The following is a 19,768-nucleotide window of genomic DNA, read 5'->3' on the forward strand; positions in this document are numbered from 1 at the left end:
TGATTTGGGTCTTGGGCCTAATTGTGTCATGGGCTAAGCCCAAAGGGGTGTGCGCCCTAGGGCAACCCTAGGACGTCCTAAATTATATTTATTCAGTAGCCATCATAGTTTAAATTATATTTATTTTGCTTAGATTATTTCTGCCATTACAGTTTCACTGCTAGATTAGTTTGTAGAACCCCAAATTCAAGTGCTTAATCATTTATATGCAATTGAGTTGCAATCTATATTTTTTTTGCTTGTGTTGTTCGATTAACATGCAGAGATTAGACTTCTAAGCGAGGTCAACCGGGCAGTGCACGGTTGATAACTAGAGGAGATACGGTGCTACGATTGCAGAGTCCGGATCATGTTGATTGGAAGCCGGATCGTGTGTTTCAAGTTTCCACTAAATCGAGAGTTATCAATACCTATCGGAAGATCGGGACTAGTATCCTCATCAAACATATTTATTATCATATTTTTCTAATTGCAAAAATAAATTTATAGAGAAAAAGAAAAATAAGAAAATCTAAAAGTTACAGAGGTGTGGGCAAAACTCCCCAGGGTTGTTGCTAAAGTCCTCCACCACCATACTAGCCTCGATACCATGTATAGAAAGGTTATAGTTTTATTTAATCTAGTGTGCCAGTTAAAGTGGCGGTGAGCTAGGCTGAATTGTCGATTTTATACCACCTCGGATAATATCTAAGCGCCAACAGGCTGTTGGCACTAAGACATTATATTTCAGTGCTGAGATCACGGTTTATTTTTTAAGTTAATTTTTGGTTCTATTCTTAAAATAAGTTTTACATAAGGTGATTTTGCCAAATTTTCAGAACTTTGGCTACATGTATGCATGCTCATAATTAAAGTAAAGGAAATGCGACGTCCAATCGATATGTTTAATCACATGACAGGTTACTTTAATTTCCTCTTGTAAGTATCGTTTTGACAGAAAAAGGAATATATGTTACCCCTTATGTCACTGCACATGTAATTCGACATCGTTCGAATCTAAAAAGAGATCCATCCTAATTAACGTACGGCCTCAAGAACCCTAGCTTAGGTCGTCGTCGTTGTCGTCGCGCGTCCTTACTCCCTTAGCCTTGCGATTAAGCTAACCTCTTTCCTCCATTAAATACCTCCACGTTCACAGCTTCATGCAAACCCTCGCGTTCCTCTCTCCTCCATCCACCTGTAAAGCTAAGCTTCTTCTTCATCCATGGCCTTATCCTAATCTCTCTCTCTCTCTCTAACTCTAAGCTTGTGGCTAAGCTCAAAGCTTTAGCTATATAGGGGTATATAAAACCACAGCCCTAGCTAAACAAAAATAGATTAATTAGCCAATTAAGTACGTGACACTCGAGCTCCATCATCACAAGCCTAGTTAGCTACTGCAACTAATTAACTTTCGTGTGTACAAAATGTCGCAGCTGCCGCCGCCGATGGCCGCCGCCGCCGCTGCGGTGGCCGTCGCCGACCGGGGGATGACGAAGAAGCGGGCGGGGCTCCCGAGGCTGCTGCACAAGTTCTTCTTCAAGGTGCTGCGGCTGAGGCCGGCGGCGGCGGCGGCGGCGGCGGTGGAGCCCGGCGCCGCCGCGTTCGAGGCCTACTACGGCTACCGGATGGTGGACGAGTACTACTACTACAGCTACGGCGGCGCCGCCGGGCCGGCGTCGTGGGCGGGCGTGCTCTCCTCCATCCCGGAGGAGGAGAGCTCCGACGAGGGCACGCCGGCCGCCGACGCCGCCACGCTCCGCAAGGCACGCTCCGACTCCGACCAGTTCGTCGCCGCCGAGGCCGCCGCCGTCGCCGTCGTAGTAGTAAATTACCGCGGCGCAGCTAGCTGAGTGAGCTAAGCTTGCTATACTCAGCTCTATCCTCATCGCCGTCCGATCAGAAATCGACGGTCTGGATGAGGTCATGGACGTTTCAGATCATCTTCTTCTGCACGCATCAACCCTCACTCACGCCTCTCAAAGTTCATCGGACGGCTCCCGAGAATAGAGGCAGAAAGTGTTACATCTCAAGCCAGCATCGGATGGTCCGAATCTGCACTTGTGCAGTTTGCATGTATCAAAGATCAAATTTTTAGTCTTGTTGTTAATTAGTGACAAGATTTTAATTTGTGTAGCATAGAGATGTGTATATATATATACTTAAGTAGTATATGATAGATAGGAAAAAAGGAAAAAAGAAAACTCTGTTATTTGAGAGTGAAAATAAGGTCACATGTAATTCGTCAAGGGGACAGTGATCACTCACGAGAAGGTAGTTGTGTAAAAAGGCAATAGTATTACTAACATTGTTGTGTCATTTTTGGGCAGCAGTAAAAGCTGCTGTCTTGTTGACATCACCAGTGATGTGTGTGGTTTTTCAACTTCTCAATACATGTACAGTAGCAGTGGCCAGAGTAGAGTATACATTGGTGTACTACTACTACTCTCTCTCTCTTGGCCGGTCACATGTTCACTTGTAACTTTTTCTTCCTGTATGGTTCTTACTGGTTGCTACAACAACTTTGGAGCTATCACAAAAGCAAACCTTTTCATTCATGTGTGTTGTTTGGGAAAGGAGACCTTTTTATATTTCCCTTTATTTTTTTCTTTTAAGAGTAAATTTCACAAAACTACATATACTTGGATCAAATTATCACGAAACTATAGATTTAACAATGTGTATCATAAAACTATAGATTTAGCGTCAATCTTTTCGTGGAACTACAGATTTAATGCACTATATCACAAAACTACAGATTTAGTAATGAAATTATCAAAAAACTACATATTCTAGAGTTTAGATCATAGCACTATTATTAATTTAAAGTTATAAATATGTAGTTTTGTGATAAAATTGTTGTTAAATCTATAGTTACGTGATATAATACCTTAAATATGTAGTTCCGTGATAAATTTGACACTAAATTTGTAATTTTTTGAAACACAATCTTAAATCTGTAGTTTTATACTCCCTCCGTCCCACAGTATAAGGGATTTTGGGTTTTTGCTTGTAACGTTTGACCACTCGTCTTATTCAATTTTTTTTGCAAATATAAAAAACGAAAATTTGTGCTTAAAGTACGGTAGATAATAAAGTAAGTCACAAATAAAATAAATAATAATTTCAAAAAATTTTGAATAAGACGAGTGGTCAAACGTTGCAAGCAAAAACTCAAAATTCCTTATATTATGGGACGGAGGGAGTAATAGTTAGATCAAAGTATAGTTTTGTGAAATCTACTTCTTTTAATAACTTAATTAATGGCTAAAGGTCAATATTTTCCCGTTTCACTTTCTCACATGTTATTAGTTTCACATGATGTGTAGTAGTTGTGTACGTTCAGATAATTTTGTGGTGATCCATTATATTATAAGAGGTGTTGATCCACTTGTCAGCCGACAAGTAGATGGAGGTCAACTATGATTTTTAGATTTTTAAGGAAGTGGTTATTCTAAATTTGAAAGTAAAAGAGAAAATTTAGCATATGTGCTTAGCAACTTATTTTTTCCTTGTCATTGTTGTAGACAATTTTTTGTACCGTTGTCCAAAGTACGTAGTATATATAATATATTTGGTACTAGTGCTTAGTTCATTGTTGGATTCACATATTCAAAACCAGAACGATTGATTTGCCCCTGTGGATTTTTCTTGAAAATTATAACCTAGCTTTTGGCATGCAGAGGCGCGGAGCCCAAGGAGGATTCTTGTGTTCCAAAGGAGTCTTGTTTTGAAAAAAGAGAATTGCTCTATATATACTGATGGGATATACTCTCTCAATTCCAAAATGATCTACATATAGTTTTTTTAGGTTGTTCCTAAATAATCTACATATTTGTTTTCATTCATTAAGTCTATTTGTTATTTGTGCATTGGAGTAAATGGATATTGATGCATGCATCCATGCACACAAGTATTTATAACCCACATGCAATATCTTGATTTGCTATTGGCTAGGAAATAGTGGGGATTGTGCTTGCATAGAGTTTGTTGCTAGAGTAAATATAGTATGAGGGAGTTATTAGTTTTTCTTGGTCTTGATGTACCTATGAAATATGTAGATTAATTTAGAATAGAGGGAGTATTTGCATTAAATTTAAATTAACATCGTTGTCATATCTAAATCCAGGCTCCACCAGACCACCACTGTTGGCATGGTAGCTTGCAACATGTAAACACCTACTCCCTCCGCCCCATATTACAAGGGATTTTAACTTTTGCTTGTACTGTTTGGCCACTCATCTTATTTAAAAAATTTTTGCAAATATAAAAAATAATAAGTTGTGTTTAAAGTATTTTGGATAATAAAGTAAGTCACAAATAAATTAAATAATACTAAATGTTTTTGAATAAGATGAATGGTCAAACAGTGCAAGCAAAAAGTCAAAATCCATTATATTATGGGACAGAGGAAGTAGATCGCATTTATTTATTTTCCCTTTGCGAGGTACCTAGATCACATTTCCAAATTCATGCAAAAATACTAGCTAGTGACTCTCTCACGTGATTTTCGTAATATTGGCAGTTTGCCTAACAAAATTGCACTTGACAGTTGCTCAAGCTGCCTACATTAATTTGGCAGTGAAAAGATGTAGTTGAAAACTCAACCTCGTTTAAGAGATATGAAACTGACAAATATCTAAGACTACCATTTTTCTTGTCTAAGAACAAGACAAGAATCAATGCTACTGTTTTTTCTTCACTGTTTGTTAATTTCATATCTTGCTAATGAAGTTGAGTTCTCTTTCATAATATTTATGATTCGGTTTCCATGGTTTTGGGGCACGGTTAGCAAAGACTCTAGCTCCTAGATTCATCTTTCTGAGATTTAACTCCTAGAGCTAGAGCCTGGAGCACAACAAATAGTTCAGATGTGACCAAAATTGGAATGGAGTGGGCTGGATCATTCCCATAAAATGAACTAGAGGGATAGGTTTCGGTAGCTCCACTGCCCCACTCCTAACCAGATTAAAATGATACCCAGTTCTTTTCGTCGAATTTACGAGGAAATTGCCATCACACCCCTTCCAGTTTCACTCCTTCCGTTGGAGTTAGCTCGAAGTTAGGATATGAGTTTGAAGCTCTATCAGACAATTAATGCAGGTACTGATTTTTCCCATACATGAACTCTGTTTGCAAGAGGGCTAGGTGACCTTGGATTTTTCATTTGAGGCCTTGCACGGAATAAGTTCACTTACCATCCCCCATCTTTACATCAAGTTTAATTTACATCCCTAATCGTAATACCAGAATAAACCTCAAACTTGCAAAACCGTTTAAAATTAAGTCCTCCGGCAGTATAGATGCATGATTTCGCTAGCGTGAAATTTGACCTGGTCCACTCCCGCTGACTAGATGCTTATGTGGCAACCTCACTCTCTTACCTTCTCTCTTCCTCTGCTTTCTCTCCCTCCTAAAGCCTAGGAGCAACGCTGACTACGGGCAGCGAGGAGGCTATGGCGGCAAGTGTTACAACGAGGTGGTGGCTACGAGGCGGCGAGGGCAGTTATTTCGATCCCCCGTGACCGCCCAACACTATTCCAAACCAAGTTCATTGTTGCCATGGCTGCCATGGGCTGGTCCGACTTATCATCGGAGCTCCTCTCTGAGATCGTTGGCAGTCTCATCAAGCTGGCGTATATCATGTGATTCCAATCGATCTGATCCTCTTGTCGGGCGGCAACAGGTAGGGCGGCGGCTGCGATACCGTCGTAGTCGCCATGGTTGCTTCTCCCATCCTTCCCATCTCAGCTCTTCTTCTGCCCTTGCGAGGACTTGCGGAAGCTCGCTCTCACGGTGGAGTCCCACCACTCCATCGATCTCATTGACCTCTCCATATGTCCCTCCTCCGCCCCTTCACCGGCACCATCCACGTCGTCCTGCCGCTCCTGGCCTTCTTCACCGAGACGGACGACCTGGCCTGGGACTGGTCCCCGTACTATAGGATCGAACAGCAAGAATAAAAACTTTTAGCAGAATTAAAAGTTATCCTCTAATCCGATGAAGATCGGTCTGACAGGAGTTGATCTGCCAGTCTGACCACGCCTATGCCACCGGTCTGATCGATGTTGATCGCCCGGTCTAACCACACCAAAGTGGCCTCTGCCTCGTGTCGCCGCCGGTGGTCTGACCGCCGTGTTCCCATCGGTCTGACTAGCGCAATGACGTCGATCTGACCGTCGGTGTCTCGCCGGTTGGACCACCGAACCTAGCAAACACAAATCGAAGATCTCTCAAAGTAGATTGCAACTTTATTACTTCTCTCTGTGCTCACAAAGTGCAACAACAACACTCATCACAAAAATCTCGACTAAACTCGAAACTCTAACTTTTCTCTCAACTCAACTCTCTCTAAAGCGATACTGGAAGGCCTCACCCTCACTCTCTATTTATATCCGAGGTAGGCAGCCTAAAGCCATGAACCAAACTTGTACAAGAAGTCCTAATCCCCTAGGAAATCTTCTCGTACAAGAAACAAACTTTACAAACTCCAATTGTACCAAATTTGGACTTCTTTGAAATTCGACTCCGCATCCCATACGAACACAATATCTCCATTGTATGTCATATGGAATCTTCACCAACCACATGCATTGATCTTTAGCCTAAGCATCCCGCATGATATCCTGATCGTCCGGACGTTATCTTCTCCCAAATTGACTCCTGATCCATCACCGGCAATACTCTCCCTAGGCATCAAAACCATCTACACATGCATCAACCAAGAAACCATATCTGAGCACTAGCTATCTCCAACTTGACTCATTGTTATCAAACAACAATATTACATACGCATAGTATCCATCTAGAAGTCATAAACATGAACTATCCACGGATATCCAACAAAACATCTCGAAATCGAAACCGATACAAAGTAACTGCATGCATACCTCAGGTCTGACCGGTTCTCACCTGTCAACAACAGTTCCAATAATCTCCAACACCACTTCACCAATAATATCTAAATATCAAAACAAATAATCTCATATGCCAATTGATTCACTATTAGAAAAATAATTTATCGCCACGAAAAAAATCGTAGCATCAATGCTAAAATAGTGGCAATAGATACATGTTGCTACAATCTTAAAATCGTTGCTAACCGCAGTAATAAATAGAGTAGTAATAGGTTATTGCAATGATTTTTATTTAGTTGTAATAAATTTTGATATTGTCATAAAATGGATGTGGCAAAAAATATATATTGCAACACTTCACATCGTTGTAATAAATAAATATTGCCACTACTCCATGTGTGGCATTAGTTCTACGTATCAAATTAAATGTTCCAATATTAATTTATCATCCTAACTATCTTTTTTTATATCTTCTCATGGCTGGGATTCAAACCCAAGATCTCTCCCTCACGCACGCTCTCTATTACCAACTCACCTACGCATCAATTTTGTTTAAAAATGCATATAATTCCATTTGAGCCTGCCTAACTGAAATTTGAATCATGAATTTGAATATTTAAAAGATTTCAAATGAAAACTTGAAGTGGTATATCTCGTCGAGAGCTATAAATTTCATATAAAATTTATCCTAATCTGTGTCCATATGAAAAGAATAAGTCAAATTATGAGATGATAAATTTTTTATTGTAAAGAATTTGTTGATCATGGCAATAGAAATAGTGTAAAGTACCATATACTATGAAAATTGTCACAAAAATTAAATTTGTGACAATAGAACATGTTTTTTTGTGATGATAAATTTTTCATTTCCTATTTCAACAAGAATACTATATAAAACAACGATCGTAGATCGTTGCAACAAAGTATAATTATTTGCCAAAAAATTATCATTGCGATAGTACAATATATTGCCACGAATTATTTTTCGTTATAATAAATTGGTGGCATCACGGCATCCTGTGGTGAGGGCATCCGACCCGCCCACCGCCGCTTGGCCCCCCATCGGCCATGGCTGGGGCGTCTAGATAGGCTGGAGTGGATGGGTCTGCTGCGGCAGGGATAGGGAGAGGCTGGCGGAAGGAACGCTGCTGATGTGCTGGAGGAGATCAGGAGTGAGGAAAGTGGAAGAGGTATTGTGGTTTTGGAAATTATAAACTCGAGTAAAGATGAGGGACTATAAGTGGACTTAGGCTATGTTCGGGATGAGGGGTTCACGCAAAACGATGTTCGCATTAACAAGTATTAGCTATTTTTTAAAAAAATGGATCAATATAGAAAACCTTTTGCAAAACAAAAATACACCGTTAAGTAGTTTGAAAAACGTGCACGCGGAAAACGATGGTGGAGAGTTGGTAACTCCCAGCCAAGAACGCAGCCTTAGGAATCTGCACATCCTAAGGTGGGCTGGTGGGCTGGAATCCATAAGGTTACTGAATTCGGCCTTGTTGATTAAGCCTTGTCCGAACAAGTACAAGGCTGGCCCATAACATGAATGCGCAGGAAATAATTCTCGCAAGTACAAGATGAGGGACTAGATTTCAGCCTTGACGAAATTCAAGGCCTTCAGATTTCAGCCTAGATTTCAGTGGACTCATTTATGAAGTCGGTCTGCCTTGACAAAAATTCAAGGCCTTCAGATTAGACTGGCGGATGAGCAGGAAATAATTCTCCCAAATTTTGTGTCGAACTGTGATCTCAAGAAACAGCCTTTCAGTTACGAATTTCAGTTAGCTTTTCAGTTATGAATTTCAGTTACGATCAGAAATATTCCTTGCATTATATATAACTTAAAAATGCCTTCTTTAAGAGATTAAGTAGTTTTGATTGAAATTCAATTATAGATTATAGAATACCAATCTTGGTGACACAGCATCAAAGCGAATTTTGATACGAGAATGTATGAAAATAAGCTGAAATTTCTCAAGCTTGCTGAGTTATAAAATTGAAGCAGAATACCCCAATCCATACGAAATGTTACGCCTAAACCAGACCAAACGCAACAGATAACTTCGCACCAATCACCAAAGCTACTGTTTTCTCCATTGGATTCAGAGAAGAGAATCCTCGTCAGCGTTAGGACCACCACCACCATCGCCATCCATGGCGACTAGGACGAGGCCGAGGAGGACGTACAGGGGGAGGCGTCGCCGCCGCCGCCGCCGCTGGCCGCCGCCTTGGTGTACTCCTCCATGTCCCTCTTGTACGCCGCCATGGCCTCCGCGGCCTTGCCGTTCCACGCCTGCTTCTCCGCCTCCCCGAGCTCCTTCCACTTCACCGACACGAGCGCGGTCAGCGTGGAGCTCGCCACGCCGGGGCGCTCCTCCGCCAGCTGCCGCCTCGCCTCCTTGCTGAACAGCAGGAACGACGACGCCGGCTTCTTGGGCCGGTTCGGGTCGGCGGCAGCGGCGGCGCCGCTCACCTTCTTCTTCCTCTGCTCCTCCTTGGTCTTCTTGATGATGTTGTCCGTCTTCTCCTTCTTCTTGAGCAGCTGGAGCGCCTCCTGCTTCATGATCTTCTTCTGCTCCTCCTCCTCTTTCTCCTGGCACGCCGCCTCCTCCTGCTTCCTCTGCCGGTACGCCGCCATCTCCACCTGGTACTCCTCCCTCTGCTTCCGCGCCGCCGCCTCGAACGGCGCCTTCTCCGCCTCGGACATCGCCTTCCACTCCTCGCCGGTGATCCTGCCGATCTCGGGGACGTTCTTCTTCTCGGCGACGAGCGCCGCGCGGCGCTGCTGGGTGTAGACGAAGTAGGCGGACATGGGCTGCTTCGGCTTGGAGGGGTCCTTCTCCTTCTTCTTCTTCCCTTTCTTGCTCGCCTTCTTGTTGTCACCGCCGTCGCCGTCGTCGTCGGCCTCCTGCCGGAACTTGAGATACTGCTCGAGCAGCTCCTTGGCGGTCCTCTGCATCTGCTCCTCCTCGAGCAGCTTCATCGCCTCGGCCTCGCGCTTCTCCTGCCCGACCACCTGCAGGTACGCCTCCTTCTCCTGCCTGTACCTCTCCTCGTACGGCTGCTTCTCCTCCGCGCCCAGCGCCTTCCACTTGGCGCCCAGAGCGTTGGAGACCTCCTTGAAGTCGGCGTCCGGGCTCTCCTTCTTGATCTGAAACAGGCAAGCATTTCGTCAAACACCTGACGGGCAGTAAAACGAAGCGAAGAAAATGGTGCGGGTTTCGTACCTCGTTCCACTGGTCCTTGCACCAGAGGACGTACGCCGGGCAGGGCTTCTTCCTCTCATGGCCGGCCTTGCCCTTGCCCTTCTTCTTCTCTCCTTCCTGGTCTTTCTCGATCAATGCCTTCACGAGAGGAATGCTCTGCAAGGCAAAACCAAATCGAATCAGATCAAAATTCACAAGAATAACCACGAAGAAAATGGATGCAGAAATCAGATCGTGGCTCAAATCGCGCAAGTTGAGATCGAGAGCATACCACGGTGGGCTTGAACTCCTTGGCGCGCTGGACCTTCTTGAGCTCGGCCTGGAGGCGACCCTGCTCCTCCTCCTTCCTGCGGATGACCTCGTCCCGCTCCCGCACCATCTCCTCCGCCTTCTCCTTCTCCAGCCGCAGCTTCTCCAGCATCCCCTGCAGCTCCGACACCGCGTCCACCACCGACGCCTGTTCCTCCGCCGCCGCCGCAGCCGCGGCCTTCCCCTTGCTGCTCTTCGACGTCGCCCTCTTCGCCTTCTGCGGCGGCGACAGGATCCCGGCGGCAGCGGCCACGTCGGCCTTCCCGGCGGAGATGTTGGCGTCGTTGTCCAGCACCGCCGTCAGCGCCTTCCGGCCCCTCCCGCCCTTCCTACTACCCGCCGTCGCCATGGAATCTGGCACAGAGAGAGACGAGCTAGGGTTTCGAATCGGAGGAGGAGATGGGAATGAATGGTCGGTGATCTGATTCGCGCGGGATTTTATAGAGGTCAAGGAGGAGCGGAGGCAGCAACGGTCAGAATTTTTTGGAAATTTGAACGTCGGATAGAGTAAGGAAGGTGACGTCAGCGTAACGGCTAGTCGCGAGAGTCACTGGCAGGTGGGGTCCACGCGGGGTTGGGACTTGGGAGAGATCCACGCGGAAGGGATCGGACCGTTGCCGGAGGTGGGGCCGGGTTGTCAGCGGCGAGGTATCCGTGGACCTGTTCACACGGGTGATGTGGCGCGGATTATTCCATTCCATTCAAGCCGATCGTGTGTGAAGTGAACGGCTGTGATTGCGGCGGGAGGAGCGGAAGGGAAAGCAATCGACGGGTGGGATCCCGCGTGTCCGGGTGTTAGTGATCTGGGCCAAGCCTAATGGGTCAAATTTGGAAGTCAACCGGCCCAAGGGCCCAAGGGTGAAGAGACAGGAGTTGTTGGCCTTTTAGCCCGGCAAGGGAGATGTCCTAATTTTGTGAAATTTAGCCCACTATTTGATTGGAAACGGTTCAAATTTAAGACATGTTACAGCTCCATACCCAAATGGAGCTAGAAGCCAACTAAACAGTTTTCAGCTCCATCTAGAGGTCCATCCAAACGGTTTCAGCTCCACCAAAAAAGTAAGTGGAGCTAAAGAGGTGAACCTAGGTATAGACAGCTCCACAACTTCACTCTACACCCTATTTCTAAAGTTAAATTTAAAAGTTACCCTAATTGAGTAGAATCCTACGAAACAAACCCAAACTCTAGATCCAAAGTTCTTCTTAAAGATCAAGTTATTTCTGCCTTGAAATATTCCTGAAGACTATTAGGGTGATGCATTTTCTACATATTTTAGAATAAAATAAGAGGATCGGGCCACTTTAATATTTCAGTAATCTACAAAATCCATTGTGTACAAAAATCCAGTAAACGGAGCAAATATCAAATAGCCATTCCAAGCAAAAAGAACTGTTATAAAGTTTGGCCAAATTTAACTGGTCAAAAATCAATTGACATTTTTTATATATACTTCCAGCATGGCCCGGTTTCATAGCACAAAACAAACTTCACATTGCAAAATTTCCATTGGATAATTTTTCAGACAAGCACCAGTCAAAGCAACCACAGATTATACATCTCAGATCATGAGACCACGCAAACAGACGGCTGGACAATCAACAACCAACAAGCATCAAAGCATTTCACAGAAGAACCGAAACAGCATCCAAAATGGGGTCTTGAATTCTACAGTTGTGCCGAAGAATCACTGATCTCAAGGGATGATTCTGGGGACTCTCATGCCAAATCCGCGCTTCATTTTCTCGACGCTGTTTACAGAGATCAGTTGTAAGTAGAACTTCGAAGTAAGAATCAGAGGGTGGTTCACTTCAAAGAAATAAATAACTTGAGGTAGCATTGCATATAAAATGCACAAGAAAGGCCCCAACGTCACGAAACATTTCCTGATAATATTAAGTTATATAACCATATAGATTTAGATTGCATCTTTCTCGATGTTCCCAACTCAACGATCGATATCTGGCACATTTTGCATCTCTATGTTAACCCATGAAAGTAATCACCAGCAATAGGAGCTTTCTTAGAGGTGGCAATATTTCTCTATTAAAAATTATATGCCTGTTTGTCTTTATTCGATGACTTTAAGATCTTTCAATAGCAAGTACTAAAATGGGGAATGGCATGTTTCACTTTGTCCGCTACCACATTACAAAACTATACGAACATGACTTCTCTTTCCATGGTTTATAGGCCTTCTTGTTTCTAAGTTACACTATAGCAGATAAGCTAGTGACAAAAACCCAAAACATGCTATGGTATAATACATTCACCAGCCAAGCAAATACTCAGAAGAATGAATTTTCTGACAGCAGCTCTACAATGATTGAAACAGTGATTACTAAATGCGCATTAGAATTTTGAAGTACAATGGCATTATTTGATGTTGTTAAGTTACTTACGTTGGTGCAAGTTTGCCGAGACAATACAGCTCCTCACCAGAGACTTCATCCGACACTTTACCGGACATCTCAACTCTGTATGATCTACCGGGAGAATCTGGGAGTCCTCGACCCACAAGTAAATCCAAATCCTTCTGGTGAAGTTCTCTCCCATTAACAAATACACCTGTATTTCCAGCAGCACATTTCTTGGGCATAGGATAATTGAGTTCTGGAATATATGGCTGCAGCATAGACATTCAGCCAAAAACTTTGATCAAAACATATCAGGGTAAGACAAACATATCAGCTACACTGTAATTGCTCTTACCGGTATCATGCCAAGGCAAGACTGTCCCATTACACCCCAGAAACCAGCACGGTAATCATACCTAAACAATAGGACATAAGAACAAAATGTCATTGCCAATGGTGCTGACAGTATTTAGTAATATTTAAAACTAAAATATGTCTAAACTGATCGGAGGCAAACAGAAGTTGCAGGCTTACCAGTATTCACCAGGATAGATTGGTCCAGCTATCTTCTCAGCCTTCCTGACCGCCCGATCAGAGATGGGATAGCCATTAATGAAAACCTTTGCTCTGCCATTGCCCATTCCGTTGTTAATTTTGAAGCTCTTCTTTATGAGATTGGTGAAAAATGAATCACCCGTTTTCACGGCCCGAGGGTGATCTACAGGTTGTGCCACATCACCTCGATCTTGCATGTAGTCAGGATCATCATACTCATCATCCGACAAGTCCATTATGTTCACTACTGATACATCTTTTACAGTGTTCTGCTTGAAACTTTCTGTCAACACAGCCTTCTCATGTTCAGATCGAGTACTTCTGCTTCCTTTCCCTGATCCATCAACTACCTTCTCAGATGGCGAGTATCCAAAATGATCACGAAGATGTAAACTTGGAACACGGGTAGACACCTCAGCTTCAGGATGAAGATCCCTAGACCCAGGGGTGTCCCTCTGGGAATTAGATCTCGCAGGGCTGTTCTCATCTTCAGAAATGCTGCAAGAAGACGATATCCCTTGCATTTTTTCAGCTTCACTTGAGTTAGAGGGTAGGTCTTGAGAACCATGACTTGCTGCAGAAAAACTATAAAGTGGAAGCACCCTCTCATGTGGAGCAGAATTCGCATTGCTTCCTTGGCCATCATTGGAACTAATTTTGCTGCCGCCAGATATGTGTGAAATAGGTGAAGGTGCTGAAACATCAAGCCTGCTTCCATCAAGCTTGACCACAAGCGCATGTGAGCATGACCCACAACGTAATTTGTACTCATCCTTCCCTGGCACGGGGGATTTCTTCGGAAGTTGCAGTACTTCATAGCAGTTGTAGCATATAGTGAATGGGGCACCACATGCAATCGGTTCACAAGTCTGTGCAGGTTTTTTACTCATAGCGGCCCTCATGTGATTGCGCTGCATTGAAGCGTTGACTCTTGAATTGTAATTCTGTGTGCCAAACATTGCAGGACCATCAACCGGGTAAACTCTAGGATTATTCATAACATACGGTGGTACCCTGCGATGGTTGAAACCCAGAGGAGGCCCCTGAACAGGTAAGAACTCACGGTGGTAGCAATGTAGACAAGAACAGGCAGGCTGATGGTAGAAGCCATCATGGTGGTAAGAGATCAGAGGGTCAGGATCATACTGTCCATAAAAATAATTATCAAAATTTCTCCATGGATAGGTGCCAACAGGATAGCTTGGAGCCCCCATGTGTGCCATTGGCTCCCCGTATCCATGAAGATCTTGCTGAGCAGTTCCTGGAGCATAAGCTTGCGGAATGCAAGGAGCTTGCCCATTCAAGGATGGTGACTGCTGAGAACCACTCCGCTGCAACTGAGGTGAACCATGTCGTAACCGACTCAACCGCTCACGAGGATTATATAACCCTGAGGCATCCACCGCTTTATCTGTAGAAGTACTTCCACTTGGCTTGTTGGTGATCTCACAGGATCTCTGCACCTGATCCCTCAGCTCATCAAGCATCCGTAACAGATCAGCACGGTCTTTTTCAAGACCATTGACTCTGTTTAGGCCCTCCAAATTTCTCATATCAGCTTGCTCACCATTGGTATGTCTGAATCTTGACTTCATATGGTAGTCAGACGGGCCTTCTGCAGGATATGCATTCGGAGGGATGGCATCAACAACTGATCTTGGCGATCTGTCTCTGGCTCTCACTGTGTGTTTTGCTTCTCCTTTGTCCTCACTGCGGATGCGCCGGTACTTGGCCTCCCGAATTTCCCTGCTGTCATCTCTAAGTGAAGCCTCAAGCTTCAAGGCATTTGGTTCTCTTGGAATTCGGCTATCATCACAAGCTGCCATTCTGTCAAGAAGTACCTGTCTCTCTTCTGCTTTGGCTTCTCCATTTTTGGCTTCTCCTTCTTGGGCAGCCTCACAAGTGTCTTTAGATGCAGCTCCTTTGTTATCCGGTGAACTCTCCAGCACTTCAAGGTACTTCACATGTCCACCATCAGATTTCTCTGAGGAATTCTCAGATGCTGAGTTCTTCTTTGCTGCAAAATGGACCATAAATGCAGTAAAATATTACTTTCGGATATTGCAACTTCAATGTAAATTTTGACTAAATATGCAGATTGAAAAGATTTCAAAAAACCCTTGAAAGATAGAGAGAATTTAATGCAACTGATTCTGTAGACTATCTGTACAAAAAAAAAGTAGACTTTGAAGTACACACTTAATTCTTGCATGACATCAATCCTACGGATGAGCAGCTAATACGAAAATGCACTTGATAATATAACATGAGAACTGAATGAAAAATAGCACCAAGTGAATTGTTCAAAATAATTACTAGCTAAATTCCATTTCATATTTTAAAAGGGCTTACAACTTTAACTGAAACAAAAAAAAAACAAACATTAGGGCCGGGAAAATTCAACATGTTTCAGCGTTTAAAATTTGGGGACAACAACACCCCCCCACCCCCCCCAAAAAAAAAAGGAGATAAATTCCCAGAATGATTAGTTAAATTTCACCACGAAGGATGTGTTATAATCTCATTGGCGTCAACCGACAGAAATGCATGATTCTCAAGTAACCAAACCAGCATGTTAATGCAGGGTAAAATAAAGCTTTCATGTAGAGTAAATAGAATTTTCGAAAAAAAATTGTTTTGTGAAGCTAGCCCGTTGCATAAACCCACTAATACTCCGTATCAAACATTATTAACCAGTTGGGAAGAGCTTACAAACACATGAACATTCTCGTCCGGACCGAAACACAAAAATAAATAAACAAATTCGCCCCACAAGATAACTGGGCTTTGAAGCCACGGCCTGAAAATAAATAAGTAAATTAAACGTAGAGATGCAAAGCTACTGCTACTACTACTAGTAGTAGTACCAAACATGCTCTTGTACATGCATCGATTGCGTCAAACAATGCTAATCAAATCAAGCACACAAGGGAAGAAAACCCAATGCAAAGCCAATAGGAGAGCGAGCAGAACCGCCGAAATGGCTGAAGCCAAAGAGGCGCGCTAAAAAAAAGAAATGGAATCTTTACCGTGTGGAAGCAAACAAAATCGAGTCTCAAACTCCGCGTGCATATATATATATACCAAAACAAAGCAAGAAAATCGATGGCGAACAACCTGATTTCATCACGAACCTTCATTGACAAAAAAAAAATAATACAAACATTTCACCACATCAACAGTTAATTAATCAGGGCACCCACAATGGTTATCTATAGGCTCTCTATAAGAGATCCATATCAGCATATTTTTCTACTTGGAAGAGATTAAATGGAGAGAGAGAGCGCAAAGCTATCTACTAACCTGAAGATAGTCTATAGAGAAAAACGAGACAATGTATTAGAGAGCTATAGATAACCATGTAGACATACTATTGAGATGATTTACTATTAATCTAGTCTATTACTGAGATGTACATGTTAGATAGCACCTTACTTTACCATTGCGGGTGCTCTCAGAGCAGAGAAACAAACCGAAAAGCGAGATCAATGGCGAATGAGAAGGGAACAGTTCGGTGCAACGCGAAGAACAGAGAGAGAGAGAGGGAGGGGAAAGAAGAGAAGGGAGGAGGACCTTGGAGAGTGGCGCCGCATCCACCGCAGACGTAGACGGAGTAGTTGGGGAGCTCCGGCAAGAACTTCTCGCACTTGGGGCACCGCACCACCCGTATCTGCTGCTGCCGCCGCTGCCCCTCCTCCCCCTCCATATCTCCCAATGCCTCCATACCGCCGGTGCCGTTTGCCTGCCCCCAAGAACGGCGAGCAACGGTGGCCAGCCCAAACAACACGGAGACGCCGACGCCACAACCAAGAACCAAGAAGAGAGTCGGCCGGGCAAATGCAAAGCTTCCCCTCTTGCCTTGATTCTTGGGGGTTTCGCCCTCGCCGCCTTTTGTCTTTGCCGCTCTCACTCTCTCACCGATTCTCTTTGCTACAGTACTCTCTCTCTCTCTCTCTCTCCGTCACTGTCGCAACTCGCAAGCAAAGAAAAGAGCAAAGGAAGGAAAGGAAAAAGAAAGGGAAATTGCTGCTGGTGATGGTGGTGCAGAAGAAGAATAGAGATGGTTAGTTTATTATGGGGGGGGAGAGGAGGAGGATCAACCACACGGTACTTGTTCAGGCAGCTCAACCACACTCTGCTTTTATGGTATCCGGGCTTGTTTTTCTTGGGTAGCTAGGTCGGCCGTACGAAGGCATCGTGTTGTTGTGCTCTCTCTTTGCTCCAAAGGTGGTCGTCCACCTTGGACCAAACTATGCACAGCATATGCATCTCATCAGGTCGAGTATTCCTCATTATATACTAACTAGTAGGGTAGCCTGCGCGAATACGTGGGCATGTATTATACACAAGATTAAACTTTTGGTCTAAAATTTTGAACAAAATTTAGTTGAATTTGAACAAATATTACCAAAATTCATGAAAAAAATTCGGCTGAAATAATATCGTATCGGAGGGGTCCGAAATGACCAAAATTTCCAACCATGATTGTACATTGCATTTGAAATACATACATACATACATACATACATACATACATATATATATATATATATATATATATATATATATATAAACAGAATATCAATCGGCTGACACCTCCCATGTTTAAAAGTACTTTTTTTTATTTGAATAAGACACATCAGGTGAAGCCTCCGCTAGTCTTCGGCATTTTGCTTCGATAATTTTTCCAAGATATTTGTTAGGTTTAAAATATATCATATTTATTACATCTGTATAAATAATTATCTATGATCTCTTTATTATATAGAAGGAAGTTCGATTTAGTTTATTTGGAAAACATGTCTAACAAATCAAGTGTAAATTAGAAGTAAGTTGTTTGGCCCCTTTTTTTAATAGAATTTTTACTTGTTTTTTTTTACAAATTCTAAAGAACTATATTGTTAATAAATATGTTTTATTTGTACCATCAAGTAGTTCTCCTTCTAGTAGGTTTAAGTTGATGCAAGTTGTTACATACTTACATATAAATTAATAAAGACATATCATATTTCTCGCTACCTTCTGATTTGTGCGATCTATACTATCTTTTTCAAAAGAATATACCTAGTTAACATGAATCCAAAATTTTAAATTTAATAGTAACAAATATAAGTTTTCAAAGAACTATATATTACGAACCTTAGTGCGGTTTATATATGTAATAATATGTGGAGAAATATAGGATAGGTGTAAGGCCATTAATGAATAAGCGTTTTAAAATTGTTATGAAAATGGAACATGCAATGGTTGGTCAAATTTTAGTGAAATGTAAGAACCCAATTTTTTACGAACTTATTACATTTTCTATTACCTGCTTTATTTTAAATTGTATACCAGTTCAAAATATAGGCTTTTTGGATCTTTAAATCATTGCTTTAATTATAAATACAACAATATTTAGGTTAGAAATCAGATGCATAGCTTGAAATTTATGCATGTTTTAATATTTTTGATTACTTTTGGCTATATAAACAGGAAGGGGTAGAGTAGAGAGTAGTGCCGTGTTGTGCTTATGTTTTGGGGGAGGGCGAAGTGAAGGGGTGTTTTTTTCTTTTATATCTAAATGATTTAAGTAAAACCGATGATCTATTTTTTCTCAATTTTTTTTGTTATTTTTTCTAATTTTTAAGACGTGACACATTGCGGCTTAAGATTTTCTAAAAAGTATATATATTGGTTGAAAATAATGGATCTACCTATTTAAGTGAAAACTAATGGTCAGATTATTTTTCTTCCAATTTGTAAGGTTTTATTCTTATTTAAGGCTTAACACATGACGCCTTAAGTGTGCTCAGAGGATGTACAATAATTTATGATAATATAATACTTATTTTCATTTTATATTATGGTCTGTCTTTTTTCTATTTGGTTACCATGCAAAGGAACAGTGTCTATGTTTAAATCATGTATTTTCATTTTTATAGAGTGAAATATGGGTAACATGCATCTTAAATTATCTATTTAATTATAAATAAAGCAAAAACTCAAATAGCTAACATTATGATTTAACTTAAGAATTATAATCATTTGGCTTTCTAATTATTGATATTTTTTTACTTAATTAAGAATTAGGAGACAAAGAAATTAAATGAGTGAGGAGAGGAAGAGAGAGTTGAAGGGAAGAGATTGCGCGTGCATATAATTGTAATAATTATTTTTACCGGGTTGTAGTGTTTTAGTTGCAGTTACTTTTTTAACTAAAAATTGAAAAAAGATGTATTGATTGATTAAAATATATCCTTTTTACTTGTCTTTTCCGGTATATTCATAGTAGCTATTAAAAATACGAATACTACAATCTAATAATAATGTTATTTTGACTTATTCTAATGTTATAATGGGTGAGTAGCTTTTTAAAGCATTCCTCAGAGTTAGGTTTATTTTACTTTTTTCTATATAGATCTAATTTAATTATTCCAAAGAAATATATGGTGATAAAATCTATACCATTATCTTTCTATAATTTTATGATTGTTCAAATGGCACACAAAAAATAAGAAA

The 19,768-nt window shown here is 41.9% G+C and overlaps 3 protein-coding genes across 3 annotated transcripts; 1 reads left to right on the forward strand and 2 right to left on the reverse strand.

Annotated features, from left to right (window-relative positions):
* Nucleotides 1-1,246: 1,246 nt before the first annotated feature.
* Nucleotides 1,247-2,512, forward strand: LOC127764191 (uncharacterized). Its single transcript, XM_052289031.1, has one exon. It carries the CDS (start codon nucleotides 1,407-1,409, stop codon nucleotides 1,830-1,832), a length of 426 nt encoding a protein of 141 aa, XP_052144991.1. The 5' UTR covers nucleotides 1,247-1,406; the 3' UTR covers nucleotides 1,833-2,512.
* Nucleotides 2,513-8,714: 6,202 nt separating this feature from the next.
* Nucleotides 8,715-10,757, reverse strand: LOC127764694 (high mobility group B protein 13-like). The gene is made up of 3 exons (XM_052289607.1): nucleotides 10,320-10,757; nucleotides 10,070-10,204; nucleotides 8,715-9,993 (listed from the first exon to the last, which is right to left on the reverse strand). Exons 1-3 carry the CDS (start codon nucleotides 10,704-10,706, stop codon nucleotides 9,004-9,006), a joined length of 1,512 nt encoding a protein of 503 aa, XP_052145567.1. The 5' UTR covers nucleotides 10,707-10,757; the 3' UTR covers nucleotides 8,715-9,003.
* Nucleotides 10,758-11,850: 1,093 nt separating this feature from the next.
* LOC127763228 (protein ENHANCED DISEASE RESISTANCE 4-like) lies at nucleotides 11,851-17,512 on the reverse strand. Its single transcript, XM_052287870.1, has 5 exons — nucleotides 16,841-17,512; nucleotides 13,247-15,284; nucleotides 13,068-13,128; nucleotides 12,758-12,981; nucleotides 11,851-12,106 (listed from the first exon to the last, which is right to left on the reverse strand). Exons 1-5 carry the CDS (start codon nucleotides 16,989-16,991, stop codon nucleotides 12,052-12,054), a joined length of 2,529 nt encoding a protein of 842 aa, XP_052143830.1. The 5' UTR covers nucleotides 16,992-17,512; the 3' UTR covers nucleotides 11,851-12,051.
* Between the last annotated feature and the right edge of the window lie 2,256 nt (nucleotides 17,513-19,768).

This window comes from Oryza glaberrima, chromosome 2, assembly GCF_000147395.1.
Source record: "Oryza glaberrima chromosome 2, OglaRS2, whole genome shotgun sequence".
NCBI classification, from domain to species: Eukaryota; Viridiplantae; Streptophyta; class Magnoliopsida; order Poales; family Poaceae; genus Oryza; species Oryza glaberrima.